At 36.5% G+C, this 20,902-nt stretch overlaps 1 protein-coding gene and 1 long non-coding RNA gene across 2 annotated transcripts in view; both read left to right on the top strand.

Annotated features, from left to right (window-relative positions):
* Positions 1 to 90: 90 nt before the first annotated feature.
* LOC131959650 (uncharacterized) lies at positions 91 to 572 on the top strand. Its single transcript, XR_009389500.1, has 2 exons — positions 91 to 236; positions 384 to 572. It is a non-coding gene; the product is annotated as an uncharacterized LOC131959650 (long non-coding RNA).
* A 6,196-nt stretch (positions 573 to 6,768) lies between these two features.
* mmp25b (matrix metallopeptidase 25b) overlaps positions 6,769 to 20,902 on the top strand; it is a 28,270-nt gene continuing 14,136 nt past the window's right edge. Inside the window, 7 exon segments of the mRNA XM_059325326.1 lie at positions 6,769 to 6,909; positions 7,747 to 7,973; positions 8,149 to 8,343; positions 9,995 to 10,077; positions 10,163 to 10,319; positions 10,593 to 10,666; positions 12,708 to 12,840. Of these exon segments, the coding sequence (XP_059181309.1) occupies positions 7,868 to 7,973; positions 8,149 to 8,343; positions 9,995 to 10,077; positions 10,163 to 10,319; positions 10,593 to 10,666; positions 12,708 to 12,840 (748 nt within the window). The 5' untranslated portion in view covers positions 6,769 to 6,909; positions 7,747 to 7,867.

The following is a 20,902-nucleotide window of genomic DNA, read 5'->3' as shown; positions in this document are numbered from 1 at the left end:
GACCTGTTCCCCAAACTACAGCCAATCAGCACTCATGTCCCGCCCCCCTGATCCACCTGAGCCAATGAGATTGAAAGAAAGAACCCGCGGACAAATCAGATTTTCCTCCTTGTTTGGTCACAGGTAAACTACCTTTTCCTGAATAAAGCGGTCCTTGTCACTGTTCTCACCGAGCAAATGTGCATTTTAGTATTTTATCGAGTACAATGCTATACAAGTCTCAGTCTCAGACTTTGGTAAGTAATCCAGATTGTCCATGTCCTGTTTTTATATATTCTTTCTTTATAATTATACTTTACGGGATGTTTTATACGAATAATGATAATATATGATTCTTTTTTTTTTTTTTACATGTTTATTATATCAATGGCTGTTATTTCCAGAACCTCGTGATATCTGTACTCTGACGCACTCACGATGCAGACTATCTCCTGTGACGTTATGTCTCTGAAGACAGCTTGCTGTTTATCTCTGTCCTTGGACAAGAACGGACAAGATGAGATGCTGCTTTTATATCCATCCAAAATAATGCGTAACGATTACTTCATTATAATAAATGTATAAAAACGGTCCTTGCTTGTGCTCATTAACTTGAATGTGCTGCAGTGGTGGAGAAAGTATTCAGATCCCTTAGGCTTCTTCAGTAAAAGTACGAATACCACACTGTGATAGTACTCCACTACAAGTAAAAGTCCTGCATTCAAAACTTACTGAAGTAAAAGTACAAAAATATCAGCATCAAAATGTCCTTAACGTGTCAAAAGTAAAAGTAAAGATTATTATTATTTGTTGATGCATTTATGTAAGCAGCATTTTGCTTTTCTCAAGATAGGGCTCATTAATATACGGTTGTGAGGTTTAATAAAACTTACAAAAGAGGTCTAGTCGCTTCAAATTAATCATGTTTTTCATGTTAAATCTGGACCTGAAAAGTAACTAAAGCTGGCTGCTAAATGTAGTGGAGTAAGAAGAAGAAGAAGTACAAAGACACATAAAATGGAAATACTCAAGTAAAGTACAAATACCTTAAAATTGTACTTAAGTACAGTACTTGAGTAAATGTACTTAGTTACATTCCACTGTGCTGTGAGTCCACCTATAGATGTTGAATTCAACTTAACTAAAAGACAACTCTGATTTACCAACAAAAATCATAATGTGTTGAGCCTAATATCATTTTTACCTTAACATAAAGCATATTCAAATTTTCTTACAGAATTGCATATTTAAAGGTCAACTGTATGTTTTATGCAATTAAATGAGGTTCAAAGAAATAAGCCTTCAAATGTGGGCATTCACTTTAACCTAATAATGTAAGTCATCAGCTGTTTTTGTGTGTGTTTGTGTATGCGAGCTGACAGTTTGTACTCAATCTTTATGGGCAATTTGTGGCTTAAAAACACAAATGTGAACAATGTCAAATCATAGGACCACACAGCTAGATCATGTGTTTTTCTTCTCAAAAGTTGTTATTTAATATTATACCTAATAGGCTTTACATTAATCCCAGGTATAAACTGTGTTGTTTGGAATGTGCTTCCCTTGTTTGACTCTGTGTTTGTAGGGACAAGAGTCCTATTTTTTCATTCCTCCAGGTACAAAACCAGTCTAACAGGTATGTGTATAAGGACTTCTAGCACAAATAAGACAAACAGCATCCTGGAGCAGCTCAAGCCACAGCATAAACCACTAAAAGGTCAAAGGTCAAAAATTGGATGTATGTTTAATTGATTGTATGTTTCCAGCGCTGAATTATTTGTACGTTTTTTGCTGGATTGTGAACATTAAAGTAAGTAATTTGATTGTTTTTATGTGCCACACATTGTGGTTACCCTATTATCCCCCCCCCACCCCTTTTTTTAACCACAACACCAAATGTTTGTTAATTCTTTCTGTCTATAAAGCTGTCTGTCTGTCTCTCTTTTTCCTTCTCTCTTTTCCTCTCTTCCCTCCCTCCCTGCCTCCCTGCCCCAGGCAGTGTGTCTAGTTTCACAGAGCAATTGAAGGTGACAGGGACAGAGAGAGAGGGAGAGGGAGGGAGGGACAGAGGGAGGACACATCACAGTATCGCCTCGGGCTACACAACAGTAGAGGAAGAGCGAGAGATGGAGGGACAAAGAGAAAAGAGAGGAGAGACTCACGAAAGTACTCATAGGGAATTCCATAAACAGGTAATGGGAAGATAAAGTTATGCACAAAGAGTTGCAATGTGTGAGTGTGTCATGTATGTGATGCCCGCAGGTCAGCCGATCTTCACTTTTCCATGTGTGTTTTTGTGTGCGAGCCCCTTCTACTCCGCTCCCCTCACTCATAATATATGAACACATTATAGGATCCAGTCAGTAAGAGCAATTATAATGCACTCCAGTTTGTTTTTATTTTAACGACTTGATGAATATTTGTCGTGGCATTGTAACCATGGTGACTGCCTCCACCGCCACTGCCTCCCCCTCCCTTCCCCTCCCAGGCCCGTCCACCACCCCTTCCCCATCCCCCCTTCAGCGCTGAAAAAGCAAGGGATGGTGGAGAGAGAGAGAGAGAGAGAGAGAGAGAGAGAGGTGACAGGAATGAACTAACAAGATGCACTAAAAAAAAAAAGCATGTCCTGGAGCTACATGAATCTTTGCAGCGAAGCACGCGCCGCCTCACACACACACAAACACACACAGACACTCACACACACACACACACACACACACGTTATTGCATTCAGCACATAGGGATCACATAGGTTAAGCCACATTCCAACAACTGGAACACAATACGATTATAAGACAACAGTGATTTCAAAATACAGGAGAGTAACCAGCTAGAGAACAGGGTGTTGGGATGATGATGGTGTCTGGGGGTTAATACCACATTTTTAGGTTTATATTTTTAATTAACTAAGCAGTTTTGTTAGTTAACTTTCCCCTTACTTACTTACTTACTTTCTAAGGCTGTGTATTGGTAAGAATATGGCGATGTGATATGTATCATAATTCAGGGGTTAAGATTCAATATATTGAAAAATACTGGGATTTTTAAAAATCTAATTTGAGGAAAAACTGTCAAAGTTGAAGGCAACAAGAAATGCATCAAATTGGAGAAATAATATATATATTTTTTATTATTATTATCACTGTTTTAATGCAACAGTGAGATCTGCATTTGCATTTATCCCAATCCCTGTAACATTTAACATTATAGCGTGGCAAGAATGCAGTGTATATACTAAATATATATATACCAATACTCAGGTATATCATTGTTTTTCAACACCCGATAACTTTGCATATGTTAAAATTATTTTGCTTAGGCACTCTACAAATGTATAATATTGCGTTAATATTTCCATTTTTTTTTACTACTTCATACTTCACACTAAATGTTATAGAAGCAAATATTTTGTGTTTTACCCCATTGCATTTATTTGACAGGTACAGTTCTATGCAGATTATGATTTAACGCAAAATATATGATTATCTTGTCACATATGGAGCATTATAATTGGTTAGAGCAGCTTAAATGAGCTCCACCTTAACCAGCTATAAACATTAAAATGCTGCTTATGTGTTCATGCATCAGTATTAATAATTCAATATATAATGTGTAATGATGTAGTCGTTCTGCATCATGAGCAAAAATGGTGATACTTAAAATACATTTTGATGAAAACGCGTATAAGTAAAATGTTGAATTAATAATGACACCAATTAATAATAATAAACTTTATTTATTATATATATTTAAGTGTTTTAGGTTAGTCAATTTATTTTTCGTTTTGTCCAATTTTCTCTTTTTACCCCCCATTTAAGTTATGTTTTCACACCATCATTTTCTTATGTCTACAATTTTTTCTGTATTAAATAAAATAAAGACAATTTCATTTTTAAATGATTTAAGTTTGTTTTAAAACAATTTAAGAAATTATGATAATGAGAAAAATGTTAGAATAGCATAAAATCAAACAGTTAAATACAAAAATAAAACAAAACAAATGCCCACTTATAAGATTTAAAAAAAAAAACAATCACAGTAATAAACTGAAAAGACACATTGAAAATAAAACAATATGCTAAAATGTATTTTTTATTTAAAAAAAAAAAAGATTCTTAGGACTTTTACTTGTAATGGAGTATTTTATAGCTTTTTTTTTTTTTTTTTAGCACTTTTCCTTAACTAAAGGATCTTAATGCTTCTTCCACCACAGTTCTTACTCCTTTTTACCTTTGAACTTGTCAAGTCCTTTCCTTTCTCCGAGGCACGTCTCGGAGGAAAGTAACAGAGAAAGAGGAGGGGGGGGGGGAGACCGAGCAATGGGGGCAGCGGTGAAAGAATAGCATAGTATGAAAGAGAGAGGGAGCGACAGAGAGAAAGGGAGCGCAAAGTCTTGTCAACCGGAAATAAAACAAGCTGGCACCCTCCCCATCCCCAAGCCCCAACACCCACCCCAAAGTCACATACTTCCTCTTCACTCTCTCTATCTCTTTCCTCTGCCTCCCTGCTTCCATCTTCCATCTCTCTCTTCTTCTCTCCCCTCCGCTGCAAAGAGATATATTTAAACCCCAGTTCTACTCTGCTCTCGTTCTTTGACTCCACCATACATACCGTCATACCTGCGTCATTACTTACGCCTCACATCAGACCTTGTGTGTCTATCGCCAAGGGTTTCTGTATGGTGCACCTTTAACCCGCTCCGGGGCCAGACAATGCCTTTGTTTATTGTCCCATAGCTTTCAGCTCTGTGTCTTATAGCAGGAGAACAATACCTCTGTGGACAGGGAACAATACCTAAGTGCTGTGGGAACAGCTGTTATTCAAACTCTGAGCAGTTTTAAAGCTCTTGTGTTAAAAAATAAAGTGTGGTAACTTTATCTGCCCGTCTACACTGTAAAAAATGTTTGTAGAAATAAAAGTAAAACACTGTCAAATACATCAGAAATGGGGTGTAAAATTAAAAATTGTACATCACCGTATTAGACACCATTAATTACCGTAAATCAAAGAATAGCACAAACCTTTTACTTTTTCTGTCATAAACTGGAAGAAACAACAAACACAGTTTTGCTGTAAAAATATAACATTTTCACACAAATTTATGGCGAAACACCATGATGTGTGAATAAATGACACAATTACCCTAAAAATAATAAATTAGTTTTTGCTGATATTTACATTTAAATTAAGAATAGACAATCCACTCACTGTATTTTTTACGGTGAAATTCTGGCAACCACAGCTGCCGGTATTTTTCCGTAAATTAAACAGATTATGTTTAACAGTGTAGAGCATTTTACAGCAATGTAGGCCTAAAACACTGGGGCTGGGACAGAATATGAGTCCATATGAGGATTATATGAAATTGCTGATTAAGAAAAGATTAATCAATAATTAATTGATTAATCAATTAATCGTTTCAATCATTAAAAAAAAACATTTGCAATGCGTTAAATGTCAGAATTACCTTTTTGTCCAGACATTATTTTTAATAAAATTTTCATTGTCATTTGGTTTGGGCCAAAACTTTAGATTTTGGTAATTAATGCAATATTTTCTAATTTATATTCATTGATCAAACAATTGCTCGCTTCATGATGATGTAATTCAGCAGATTTATCAATAATAAAAACAGTTATTTGCAGCCCTAGCTCAAAAACAAAGAATTGTAAAACATACTTTTGTTAAAATGTTATTATTATTATTTCATGAAAATATTTAGGTTTTGCTTATGTTGCTAAATTAGTTAAAAAAATCAAATGAACATATTACTTATATATCAAACAAATCTCGTGCATTAATAGGGTTAAATATTATATTTTCAGACATGAATGCGTTTATTACATTAGTAAATCAAATTACATTAAATAATTCAATGAAACAAATAATCACTAAGCTGTATAATTATCATCTTTATTGACTATTTCCGAATCATATCAGTTTCTCAAATAGAAAATCAGAAACATAATGCATTGTTAAGCCTAATATAACTAAGTGTCATTGTCTGCAAATATGTCATAAATATTTTAGTATGCACATGTTTTCTTGATTTTTGTTTGACATAACAATCAAACAAATTAATGTATTGTTTAGCCTATTATTTTGAATAATCATATTAAATGGAAATATACCAATATGTTAAGCTACATATTTTCTCATAATCATAATAATTTCCCTTCATCTTTTATTCTTGTTTATAAAAAATTGTGCAGCTGTGTGCTGTTACTAAATGCAGCATTTGACATTAGCAATATAATACAATATCATGTGGACATATCAATGCTTTATCAAAGTTTTAAGTCATATTCTGTAAGTATCCAAACGACGGAGTCCTTACTAGTGTGAACATTGAGTTTAATCTAATAATGTCAGTTGTCTGGTTGCTTATGTGTTGGTGTAAAAAAAAGTACCACACTTGACTCCCAATTATGCTCTGTATTTATGTGCGATTTATGGTTAAAATTGAATTCCATCATCTATTTATCATCCACTATCTCTCCATTATCTGTGCTTTATGCTCCACTCTCTCGGCCTCCCCTCCTCCTCTCGCTGGCATTAAGTTCAAACTTGACACTGATGTTGACTCACTTTGTCACCCCTCGGTGGCTCCCTCTCTCTCTCTCTCTCTCTCTCTCTCTCTCTCTCTCTTCCTCTCTCTCTCTCTCTCGCTCTCTCTCTCCATCGCTTGGAGGACAAGAGTGCCCGCAGACGCATTTCTCTCCAGAGCCCCCCCTCTCCCTCTTTCACTCTCTCTCACCCTGTCTAACTCTCTCCATCTCTCTCCTACTCTCTCCTTTACACACACACACACAGTTATTGTCAACAAAGCTGGAGAACAAGGGACGCAGGGGGAACAGGGGAATAAAGGTTCCACAGAGGAGGAAAGTCACACACGGGACCCGTGGCATCATCGTTTCACCTGGACACTCGGTAAGTTTGCAAAAAAATCCAGTCTTTTCCGTGCTTTTATGTGTATCTCTGTGTGCGGAGATCACTTGGACTTTTGGTAGCGACTCAGGGATGGACGACAAGTTACTTCCTGGTCATAGGATAATTTCTGGATTTTAATTAAAGAAACAGATGAATGAACTGTTGTTTCAGGGCTGCTTCACCCAAATGAATGAAGTTTGACCTTTGACATCGTGCTGCTGCTGTAGTTTGAGAGATTTGGCTCAGTATTAACTTGCCATTCCTCTACAAAGAGGAAATTCTGTTTAGTAAAAAGGGGAATATAAAAAAGGAAGCTTTTATTCATCTCAGACTTGCATGCATTTATGAGGCACATAACCATCTACTAGTCTTACACTGAAAGTTAAAAATGGGCTTGGTTTGAGTGTTTTAAGGTAGATTTTGCTCATAAAGCCAGTGTGTGTGTGTGTGTGTGTGTGTGTGTGTGTGTGTGTGTCAGTTTGTGGCTCCATGTAAATGCAGTGTCTTTTCCAGCATACGTGTGTGTGTGCATGCAAGCTTACCAGCAAAGATACAGCTAAAAGCAAGTAGCATAATAAATGTCATGGCTTTCAGAGTGGGTTCTAATGTACCTTTGCTCCCCATGGTATACTAGCATACCAATGTATAACACACACACGTTACGACAGCGTGCATGTAACTAACTCCATTTCTGTCTGTCATCATGAGGCTAATTCGCCACAATGCCGACCATGTGTGAACTCATGCGATATGAACCCCTCCTTCTTCTTCTTCTCCTCTTTCCCCTAACCCCCCCTCTCCTTGTCCTCCTCCTCCTCTTCCTCCGACCCCCTCCAGGAGGAAGGATTGTAGGATCGAAGGAGGGAAAGAGGAGCCAAAGGTGACAGTAAACAGGGGCGGACACGCACAGGACAGGACTCTTTTTATTTCTCTTCATGGTGGTTTGGACACTCGTAGTATGTATGAGAAGTTAACCATGCTGAACCTGCAGAGCGGCTCAAACTGGAGCGGGCCTAACAACTGGTACCATGACCCCACCGGCGTTCAGACACAACACAGCACAGGTGAGGACAACATATGTTAATGCTCACGGATCATCAGTTAAATGCCAACACAATAAAAGTCACTTGTGGCAACTTCCTGTTAGCTCAACGCATGAATCTACACATTCTAGTAACCTTAAAATGTAAATTTTCTTGACACTCCCACATCTCTTTTTGTCACCTTCCTCCCTGCCAGTGTCTGAGGGCTGTCTGCTGGACACAGAGGGCAGCATGGGGGGGGAGACAGGGGGAGGAGGAGCGGGCAGAGGTGGAGGAGTCCCCGTGGAGAGGGACGAGGGCGAGGAGTCTCAGCTGAGGCTGCAGCTCAAGAGGAAGCTGCAGAGGAACAGGACCAGCTTTACACAGGAGCAGATCGAGGCTCTGGAAAAAGGTCAGGGCATGCAAGCACGCACAGTTCTCTCCCCGCTTCTCAGCCAATCGCAGCCCTCCATTCCCAGACCAGAGTGTGTCATGACGCAGCTTGTCTTGCTGCTTTTTTTTGTCCCCCTGCCATCACCTTTGTTATTGGATTATAGTTTTACACCTTGTTGGCAACCTATTTAGTAAATGGCAGGAGAGAAAAATATAAGAACTGATAAGGAAACAGGCTTTTTATCAATCCCTGTGTGGCTTCCAGATGCAAATTATCCATAATCTTAACCCCACAAATATTCCTGATCTGCTCCAAAAAAGCCTCGGGCAGCATATACAGCTGCAGAGTTCTGATAATGCATCATTACTGTTGGTTGTTTTATGCAGTGAGATCTGGCCCTCATGGCCTCATATCCGCTGAGAGGGATCAGAAAGCCACCCTTGACTGGATATGGCTGCAGCAGGCCCTTGAGCTAAATAAGGACGCAATGTCCACTGTGCAGCCGAGTGGAAATGTATCACTGTGGTCACTCTGTGCAAATGACATTAATGAGGTACGCTGACCTCAGTGCACAGCCAAGGCACAATAACAATCATGTGTTGACACAGACGCCAATTATAACCAAGCCAATTATAACAATTTGTGAGACAGACTTAATTTATAGAGCCATCGTTGTGCAATATGGGTTTATTAACCATGTGTTACCAGTGGGAACTTAAGTCTTTAGGTCTTTACAACCCTGGTAACCTGTTAATATTATATTTTCAGCTATTTATATAGAAAAGATGGCTGCCTTTTCAAATGTAACCAACTCTGCCGTTACTGATCTATTTCTTTAACTTTCTCTGCAAACATTTTAAAGTATTATTAAGCATCAAATCTATAAAGATGGCTTCATTACCAGACCAGAAATTTCAGAATTACGTTGGGATGACTCAGACTGTCAGTTAGAGGGTGAGGCATATACTCGTTTGGACTTGTCAACAACACAAATGTCACCCGTTTGTCAACTTTAAATTAACTGCCACAGTGAGGAATGATACTCTGATACGCCCCAAATGAAACAACAGCTGAGTCAGGATTCACTTACCTCCAGCCTCACAGTGATCGTTTTAATAAAATGCTTCTGCATATACGTGAAACAACACTAATTGTATTTATTTGCTCCGAATGTAGAGAATAAGTGATAGCAAATTGAAAACCTATGACAACTTCTTCGCCGGTTTAATTTTAGTCAGCCTACTTTGAAATGAAATGCTTAGGCAGCTTCTCAACTTGAGTCCTTTCATTTGAACTTTCTGCGTGTTCCACGAAGGTAAATAATTTATACAAAGTGCAACAGATAAATATTTCAAATATAGTTGTAAGGATACATCTCAGCTTCCTGGATTTGTGTATTCCATGACAAGATAATTAGTGGTGCAGATGTTGAGCAGTAATTACTTCATATGCAGTTTAATATCTGTCTAAATAATCAGATCATTAATTGGTGATTTTAATTAAGTTGAATCTGGATCCACCTCATGCTTTCTTTTCACATAAACAGATGAATTAAAAATATGTTAACGCCACGCAGCAAGGGTTATGAGGCGAGCTGCTCCCCAGTCGTGCTGTCATCCTCGATTAAGACTCACACAGCGTGTTTGACATTAGTTAATATCTTCCGCAGAGTTTGAAAGGACACATTACCCAGATGTCTTTGCGAGGGAGAGATTGGCAAACAAGATCGATCTACCAGAGGCCAGGATACAGGTCAGACAACTCGTCTTTACACCTTACATTTGATGCTCAAGCTGCTGCAACATGCATGACAAAGAGGGCCTGGTTTGATTGACAGGTGTGGTTCTCAAACCGAAGAGCCAAGTGGAGGAGGGAGGAGAAGCTGCGCAATCAAAGGAGGTCAGGGGGTGTGACTTCCTGTTCACAGAGCCAAGCCCCTCTGACCACTTCCTTCAACACATCCGTCTATCATCAGCAGCACGGCAGCAGTTCAGGTAAACGCCAGGTCACTGCAACAAGGCTCCAATACTGTATATGTGTTCACTGGCTCATTCATACAGCACATGAGTGATACCTTTTTGCCCTCTATGATTTATATATTACTAGTTTATAATTACAGCTCTTAGAGTGACATTTGCAGGCAGGCAAACCATTAGAGTTTCTACATTAGAGCGCATCTATATTTCCACTGCAATGTGTTCCCATTGCGTGTGTGTGTGTGTGCGTGTGCGTGTGCTTACCATCTCGCTCTGCGTGTCTCTCTCCAGGGTCCATGTTGAGTCAGGCTGAGTCGTCCCTGCCCAGCTACAGCTCCCTGTCAGTTTTCTCATCGGGAGTCCAGGTTGGACATTTCATCATTCATCATTCATCAGCACCTTCCAAACTTTCCTGAAGCAGGTCACCGTCGTCACACAGCTTATTAACTCCTTAACGTCAAGACTATAAAACATATAATAATGAAAATAGATGAGGAAATAGTTCCACTTCTACTTCTTATTTTAAAAATAATATTATAATAATAATCATAACAGGATTTATTCCTCTCCTTATTAAACGATTAATATTGCTGTTATCTAAATTTAGTGTCATTATTTAATAATAATAATAATAATAAATCAGAAGGTTTATTGTCAGTTATAATTTTATTAAGGAATTTGCTTTCAATTCTGGTGCATACAATAAACATATAAAGAGGAAATTTAAAATAAAGGCAAAGTATTGTAATGGTCAAGAACATAAATATGGATTAGAGAAAATTACAATATGTTAACTTATATTGCACAATATTGGAGGGAATTATCATTTTTGCATCATTATTTATATTGAAAATTATATTTTTAAAAAAGTCCATAGAACATGATCTGTAGGCCTGGACAACATTCAGAATAGTATTTTGACACATATTTTCCCTTTAACAAATATTAAATATGGAATAGAGAAAAAATACCATAACAATATGGAAAAATATATTATATTTACAATATAAAAATGACAAAAATGTACCATTATTTGCATAATGTGCAAAAATACACAATAAAATAAAAAATAAAAAATAAAGAAGATGTGCAATGCACAGGGGTAATAGTAATGGTGGGGTATAGTCATAGTTAGTATATAATAATAATATGATAAGATAATAAAAATAAAAAGCAACGTAAAGGTTACACACAAAGCTAAAAAGAGGCAGAAGGCAAACAGATCTAGAAATATATCAATTAGACAGTGATTCTAAATTTGATATTGACTTTCTTAAAGAGGAAAAAAAAGTGGTACTGCATCAAAAAAAAATTCTCAAATCTTGATTCTTGATTAGGTTTATTGGTGACATCCATTAATAATAAACAGCCTCTCACATAACTCTATTGGACTGATAGTCAGATGGCCTCCTGGTGGCAATGTGACGACTTACAACATGTTTTTATTCTTAGTTTATCAGGTAGATTTCTCAACAGTCCAACAAGGTTTCAGTGTAAGTTTAGCTTCTCTGTGGAAGCCTTGCCATTGTTTGAGGATCAAATCATTTTTTTTAAAAAAGGTGTCCAGCAAAAGCTACATTTCTTAAAGCTTGGGCCACTAAAAAAAATTTCGAGGGGGACAAACATCACAGCATTTACCACCGACCTTGCTTTGATTGTATTGATTATCATCCCAGCCTCAAAAGCAGCATGCAAATACACACATTTTGTTTCTTATTTTTCCATGAATGTTAACATGCTGGACTCTATTCTGCATTATTTAAATAGAATTCCATGCATATAATCTTTTCAGTTTGTCTCCTGTTTCTGATTTTATAATTCTTCATTCTCTATTTGAATTAATATCTTAATTGCAGTTATTTCAACTGATATTGTAGGGAATTATTATTTTTGCATCATTACTTTTATTGAAAAATATATTAAAATGATCATAATGTAATAATCTGATCTGTAGGCCTGGACAACATTCACAATAGTGTTTTGAAATATTTGCCGTTTAACAAATATTGCCCGTCCTGGATATTGCAGGAGTCCATATTGCAGTTTTTTCAGCCCTACTTTGGTTACCCATTAGGTTGGTTGTTCATATACAATAATTATAATAAAAAGCAAAAATTTAGAATTACACAGTATCCGCGGCGGGAAAAAAATCAGGCCAACCAAATACAAAGATTAGAAAATAAAGGAAATCTTTTTGCAAATGTATTGCAATAATTTGGGCTGCTGCTCTGCTTTACTCCTACCATGAAACATTACTCTAGCGCCTCCATGTGGTCAAACTGAAACACTGCTGCCTCAACGGCACATGGTGCAGCAAACAGGTTTTCTTTGATAATGAAGTTTGTTGTTTCATTATGAATCTAACCTGAATCTTTGTCCCTCCTCCACCTTTATGTCCTCTCTCAGTCTATTCCTCCCCAGTCGGCCTCCTCCTACTCCTGCATGTTACCTCCATCTCCCTCTGCCCCACGCAGCTTTGACTCATCGGCATACTCCTCCCCTCATCTGCAGACTCCGTCCTCAGCCAACTCCAACACTGGTGAGTGCAAAGGGTCGAGACGTTAACTGTGTCTCTTGCTGAAATGAAACTCTACACCTCTGACTGACTGTCGCTGTTTCTCGTCCCCCTCTCTCTCTTCCTCCCAGGGCTCATATCACCCGGGGTTTCAGTGCCGGTCCAGGTTCCAGGAACTGAGCAGCAGAGCATGAGTCATAACCTGGGTCAGTACTGGGCCAGATTACAGTGAACAACAGACAATCGCTGCCAACCGGCAAAACAAAAGAAGAGAAAAAAAGGGCATGTAACAAAAAAGTGTCAAGAAAACAATATTGGGACACACGGTTTTGAAAGGAAGCACAGGACTGAGTTATAGAGCCCTTAATAAAATGCATTAAATGTTTACAAATTCAGCCAAGAGCAGCTTTGGTTGCACTTGACAGTACTCTGGTCATACTGGCATTTGCTTAGTGGTGTCAGGTTGCAGATTTTGTTTGGATAGTTAATCATAGGGCTGAGATCAGGATTAGTAATAGGATCAGTTTGAGGCGTGTTTAGGATTGAAATAGAGCTAAGATTAGCGTTAAAGGATAAGTGTGAAGGATTAAGGCGGATCTATTGGCAGAAATTAAACATAGTATTCATAGCTATGCATAATCACCGGAAGCTAAGAAAGGTTGTGGTTTTGTAAACTTAAATTGTTGTGGGGAAACTACACATTCCAGTGCAATACTTTTCATAGGAATATCTACAAAAAAACAGTATGAGAATAACCTATGCACTGCCATGTTTCTACTGAAGTCCAAAGCGTTCAAACCAAACTCTCCACTCTACAGAAGGACTTTCTTATTTTTATGTTACCTGAAGGCCATCATAGGTTTTACTTCATGCTTGGAAAGGGAGGGGTCAGTGAAGGGGTATTCAACCTCTTCGCTAGATAACACTAAATCCTGCACACTGGACCTTTAGGTTAGGGTTTAGGTTACACTGTCTGTGGAGATGTGACAGTGCTTTTTATTACCCAGTAGTTAAGAATTAGCATTGGGCCCTTTAAAAGTTTAAACATTTTATTGTGTTGAATATTTTGGCTTTTACTTCATGAACCCCTAAAAAAAAGGAAAAAGAAAATGTGCTTTTATTACACAAAGATAGAAAACTGACACTGTGAGATGTGGTTGAAAGCTCTGAAAAGCCAATAAGTAAACTTTTTGAGCATTATATTTACACATTTGCAAAATGTATCTTTAAAAAAGCAGAAAATTGCTCTGTGTCAGTTCAGAAAGTCGACCTGACGTCATTTTAAGCTCTCAGCCCGTAAAAGTGAGATAAACTAAAATATCTTCAAGTTAAAGAAAATACAAAAAATGGAAAAAGCGTGATTTTTTTTGCCCATAAACGCTGGTTATGGTTATAACTCCACCACACAGAAATGCTTAGAATAAAGGATTCAGTGGTACTAAGTAAATGCCAGCAGATGTCTGTATTGTGAAGTGTGACCACAGTTTCTTGTTACTTGAGCAGCTCGATGATATAGTGAAAGCAAGCTTGTTCCCTGATCATAAGCTGTGTGAGGCTATCTGTGAAGATTTTAGACTTGCTTATGGCAATCACTTTTACTAAAACTTAAAAAAAAAACTACCAGAAAAAAAAGTAAATCCTGCCTTCCCTGCCAGCAACATAACACTAAGACTGATACTGCATATTTTTGTACAGACATCTGTGTATGATGAAGATAACTGTGAAATATTGTCAGATGTTATTGGAGGGAAGAATGTAGCACGTTGTGGACTCAAATCATCCTCAAAGCACAAAAACAATATCATTAGCGACGCACAAAATCCAATATTGGCATCAGAAATCGTCTGATACTCGGCTGAACAAACTCATTTACAGATATCATATGTGATTTTTGCAGTAAAGCAACTAGATTTCTCTTTGTTTTATATATATATAGTATATATGTGAGGACTTTTTGATCTAAAAACTGAAGCAATTCCATAACAGATTTACTGTGATACTGTACGTACTCTGATTGGCAGGGACTTTTTTCACTAATGAACCATATCCAAGAGCCAATGACAATCAAGCATCATTACACAGCAAAAACAAAACGCCTTCAAACTATCAGACACTTAAAGGACTGACAATCAAAGCTGGGAATAGAGGAGATAAAAAAAATATATGAAAAAACTGTGAAATTGTTGCAACACTGTCAATACAAAAGCAATCAACTGTGCATGACCAAAAAGAAGCCGCTATAGACAATCAGCTACTTGCAGAGATGAACCGAATATTGTACAAAAAGCGTTACTGTACTTTGCAGGGTCTGAACCTCTGCTCACTTTCCTCTGACTATTTGTTTTGTTGATGCATCTTAGTTTAATCTCATATGAAACGTCTTTCAACTCTTATTTATTTGTCTTTTCACTCATTCACACAAGTCCTGTGTGTTGTTTCTGTTGTCGTTGTGTGTTGTGTTAGTACTGTATAGCTACCAAGAGTCAACCCTTTTGTGAAGGCCTTGGATCCCTTTAATGAAAATAAAACTGTGTGTAATGAAAATATATATTCAAAAGTCTTTATTTCTCATGTTTTTTATATTTGATTCAAGTTACATACATAGAGAAATAATGGTTATGTTTGACAAATGTGGTTCTTATATTCTAATCACTATTACCCCATCTAAAAAAACAACTATGTTTACATTTTTGGGCAAATTTAATATAATGTAAAAACTAATATTTCATGCCAATTAAAATCCTGTTCAACTTACTAAAAAATAATCATTATCATCGCGATGACTGATTGTTTGGATTTTAATGTATACTTTCATATTGAAATCAAAGCTAAAGTGGCTTAAACCTGCATTCTTTCTAATGACCAGCAGGGGGCGACTCCACTGGTTGCATAAAGAAGTGTGACTGTATAAAAGTCAGTGAGAAAATTACCTTATTCTTCACTGGATTTATTACCTCAGTAAATAATTTTCTGATGAGTTTATGGTCTTAATCGATGTTTGAAGTCTTCTTCAATACAGTGTGATGTTCATTTTGTAAATTTTGGTTCTACGATTTAGGGTGTGGCTACCTTGTAGTTGACAAGTTGACGGCAGTGTCTTCAAGTTCTCAGTCAGATCCACCATCTCACTCAAATATGGTCACTTCTGGCTCCAAAAAAAACAACCAGCAAAAGTGCCAATCTCGTGGCTTCAGAATGGAAGTCAATGAGAGCAAAACACAGTTAAAGGAGATGATTATTGCACTTGCATTAATCAGGTGGTCACAAACATGACTCCAAATTAATGTTTATGTTGCATACTTATGTGTAAAACTTGTGCTTAAAAATTGTTATATGTTAGTGTTCATACTACTTGTTTTTGCTGCCCTCAAGTGGCCAAAAATCAGTAAGTTTAAGGTATTTTGTCTGTTAAGGATAAAGAGGTTAAAATAAATGGTGGTCACTGTGATGGAGGCGTTCAGTCAAGTGGTCAGTGTGGAATATCCAACTGTTATCCACAAGGGGCAACTGCATAAATGGGGCGTCTGTCATGAAGTGGACATGGCGGAAACTGGCCGACCATTAGCAGAGCAGCCTTTTGTGCTAATGGCATGACTCACTTGGGCCCTGGAGGATGGACAGAAATTAAAGATGGGAGAGGAGGAAGAGAGGGAGGGAAAGATAATACCAGTGATGCTCTGCAGAGACAGAAGGAACACACAGACACATGGACGTAATGGGACTCTGAGATGAGATGTGAGATGCCGATGCACTTCGACTTAATGCAGCGTCATCAATTTCCACCAAATGTATTATGAGTACTGTGTTTTAAATGACACTGGCAAAATAGTCATTGTTGAAAATTATAAGCTTCATTTAAAAAATAAAAAAAAACTTACATTATTTAGACTGTTTCCCCATGACGATTACTATGGCAGTTTAAAAAATATTTCAGTTTGTGTTATTTAAGACAATATTAAAGTTAAAATGAATTAGATTAAATTAAATTACGATAAAATTTAAAATAAAATATTACATTTTCATTGTCATGTTGCAGAATTCTCAAAAAATGTAATAAAAATGTAATATAAAGAGAATACTACTACCAATTATTTTTTTGTGTATTCCAAAGCAAAAAAAAAAAAAAAATACTATAATGAGATGAAATCATCAAATAATAAATATGTAAATGGACTTTTTATTTTCAATTTCCTATTATTATAAGGAAACTCGACTTTAAGATCTGAATGTAAATATTACTTGATTTTGGCTCATTTCTCATGAATTGACATTCAAAAACTGTTTTTAAAATATATATTTAAATTTTTATTATGTTTAAATCATTTTCAATATTCAATCCTCGGGATTTCACATAATTATTTTCTAGAAAATTGTTTGAAAATAAAATCTGATGTGATTTTATTTTAATAATGTCAGACCTGATCTTCTGTACATTAACACGAATTAAAAACCTGATGCAACACAAACATTTTCTCAAACAAAAGTATAAAGTAATTATCATCAAAAACACACAACTTGTGACAAACATTATTTGGTGGAAGTGTGGCCTTTTCTTATTCCAGGACACTTTATTTACATCCATTTAAAACAATGTTTAAAGGGCGTTACACTCAAAATGTCAGTGAGATTACATTACTGAGCGCTTTTAATGTTCTGAACCCAACATTTTGTTGCACCAGAGGTGGGCAAGGCCAACAAACTGAAAGAGCAATTTGAACGTCTAACACACGAGGACTCTGACTCAAATGCAGAAGAAGCCGCATGCCAAAAATGCAGTTTAACTGTGGTGATAACAGAAACCAAAAAGCACCATTGTGGTAGACGTTCAGAGAGACGGTGTGTGGCTTAAAAACAGTTTGTGAAACTCAACCATACACTCGAGCGGGAGACGGGATATTGTGGTTGCAGGGCATTTGGGGTCAAATGGAGAGGCAGGTTAATGGTTTTAACCAAATATAATATACTTCTACAGTTCAGTTGCAACATATGCAACAAGCTGAGGGGCCCTGCATCAAAATCTGGTTCTCACAACTTTACCATTTTAGTTGTACTTTGCTCACATTGTAACGACTCAAAACACAGAAAAGACAGAATCAGTTCCGTGATTTAATGCCAATGTGAAAGTATATATATATATATATATATATATATATATATATACATATATATATATATATATATATATATAGGCTTACAGGCAGGCCCAGGAGTCATGAGCCAAGCAGGGCTTAAAACCAGGAATGCAGTCCAAACAGACAAACAAACCAAAAAGATTTGAGCACACAAGCAGGGCCAGTTATACTGCAGGGCTGATGAGGGAGAGTGGGAACAGGTGAGCAGGTGGATGAGGGAGAGGGAAAGTCTGAGGACACCTGGTGGACGGGTAGAGAATGACACTGAACGTGTTAATAGAAGTGGGAATGTGGCTGGAGGGAAAATGTGACACTCATGGTGCTTTTTACAAAATAAGGTTGTGTTTAATTAAATAATCAAATTCTTTCTGATATACAGAAAACCTTGGACTCATACAGTAGTATGTAGTAGAGTATACTGTTTGGCTTCTTAGTCCCAATTATAGTGCAGTTGTTATCTACACAGTGTGCTGTGTCACATGATGGGAACTGCCCCAGTATCAGTCATAACCACAAAAGATAACATTAAAAAATATCAGAAAAAAACTTTAGCTGAAAAATGTAAACATCCTGTCTGCATAAGAGTATATGTAAAAAATATCCATTCTTCATGCTGATGGTCATGTTTGCTTATGCAGGTCATTTAGAGGCATCAGTGTTGAATTAAGACTTTTTCATAATAAGTTAAAAACTAATTTTAGCTGCTTTAACAACTGATTAATATATACAAATGCAGACTTAATGGTTAAAGCATATTTTTGAGGTTATCCTGGACAGTATTTGTGATTTTTTTGGATTGTTGTAGTGATATAAAGCAAGCATATGAGTCCACTCCCATGTTGATAAACAAATTAAAAACTTGAAAAATATCCTGTTAAGGTATATTTAGGACAGTTAAAAATGTGTGATTAATTTATTATGATGTCACATTTATAATAGCCCATAACTTGTATATAAAGAATAAGTAAATAATTGTAATACTTTTACATATTCGCTGTATACCATACTTTACATATAAATATCTTCTTTATATTTTCTATATTATATATCTGTTTTTATACCCCATATGCTATACTGTGTGTACCCTCTGCATATAAACACACAGTGGTGGGCCGTCAGGGCCAGCAAAGCCTTCTCTGCTGGCCTAACATAACCAGAAATCATGATCATGATTATGATAAAGGTTCATTTAATTTTTCATTTACTTTCCCTAAATATCTAAAAGTATTCATATTCTCCTCATGTCATATTATGCTCTTTCCAGTGCTGTTGTTTTTAGGTTAGAGTTTTTATCCAATCAGAATTCAGCTATCTTATGTTGCCAGGCTGTATGAAATCTGCCCGGGCCTTCAGAATCAACAATGCAGGCGTCTGTGCGTCTGTGCACTGTAAATGAACGGGCCAATACAGTTGATAGATAGTTGCGATAGCCAATCAGATCACGAGTTGTGTCAGTAAGGCCCTCTAGCTCATAGACGTATATATGTCTATGAGCTAGCTGGCCTCACGTTGAACGTGACATTTACGCGTCCTGTGATTGGATATGGATACTTACTAGTTTGAGCCACGGCAGCGCTATGCAGATCAACAGAGTCACACCCGGGACTGTTAACGGTATGTAAATAATCACAAAAAGTCACAGAAAGTCGTGATATGTCACGTTTTGACATGAAAAAGTTTTTTCACAAAGAGACTTTGTCGCTGTCGCCAAAGTATGGCCGTCTTGTTAGTGTCTTTCTGATATTAATCAATAGATTTTGCAATGTATTGCACAATCTTGTTAAAGCTTGCATATTCTTTGTGGACTCATTTAATAAAACTTTTTGGAAAGATAATTTTAAAGACCCTTTTATTTTTAAGTTTTGACAGTAGCATACCAGATATGTTTTAATTGCTGATGCGGTAGGCTATTGGTGATTTTTATAATGCGCCGGATAATAGCCCATTTTGTACACAACTGATGTGATGCAATGCCTAGTAGTGCTTCAGTGTGTTTCTAACTACTCTCCAGTCCTGGTGTTATAAATGCTGGCATAATGAAAGGTATTTATTGACTAAGTTGGACATCACTGAAGGCCTAAGTGTGAAATGCACCGCCCGCCACTGTAAACACATGTACATATACATAAATATATTTATTCACTGATGTTCATATAACTGCATACGACAACCTATTTAACATGCTAAAAGTTTTCTCTAATGTGCAATATCTGTTGAATGCAAAAATACTCTCAGAAAAGACAAACCAACAACAACAACAACAACAACAACAACAACAACAACAATAATAATAATAATAATAATAAAATAATAATAATAACAAATGCCAAATAGCAGCCATGTAAGTATTTTATGTATATGATGTATGTATGTCTTTTTTTTTTATTCTGTTTTTTTTTTTTTTTAATCTAAATGTCTGTATCTTGAGCTGCTGTGACGACTAAATTTCCCCACTGTGCGAAAAATAAAGTCTTATCTTATCTTAATAAAACCATAAATTACAGCTAATTAACGCTTTAGCATAATAGAAAGTGCCACCAAACTCTCTCTTAATTTTATTTAATTTAGAGATTGAAAAGGAAGAAAAATTGGTAACGCTTTATATTAAGGTTCCTTGTAATAACCATTAATTAACAAGTAATAAGGCCCCTTTAAGTCCTTTGCTTATTAACATTATTGTGTGTTTATAAGCTTATATAAGTGTTAATAATGGCATTACAAACGCCCATAACCCACCCATTATGTCTTTGCCATGCCTTTATTAATCCTATTTTGTTTGCTTATTGATATTAAAATATACTTTATTGCTCATCTATTATAAGTTAACTATAAGTTAACTATCCTTTTTGCAACTACCGGATCTAAAGCGAGAACAATGCCTTATTACTTGTGAATTAATGGTTATTAAGGACCTTATTGTAAAGCGTTACCGAAAAATGGATTGTTTGGCTGAC

Source organism: Centropristis striata, chromosome 21 (assembly GCF_030273125.1).
Source record: "Centropristis striata isolate RG_2023a ecotype Rhode Island chromosome 21, C.striata_1.0, whole genome shotgun sequence".
NCBI classification, from domain to species: Eukaryota; Metazoa; Chordata; class Actinopteri; order Perciformes; family Serranidae; genus Centropristis; species Centropristis striata.
The sequence above is the reverse complement of the archived record's forward strand: the minus strand, read 5'-3'. Positions and strand labels throughout refer to the sequence as shown.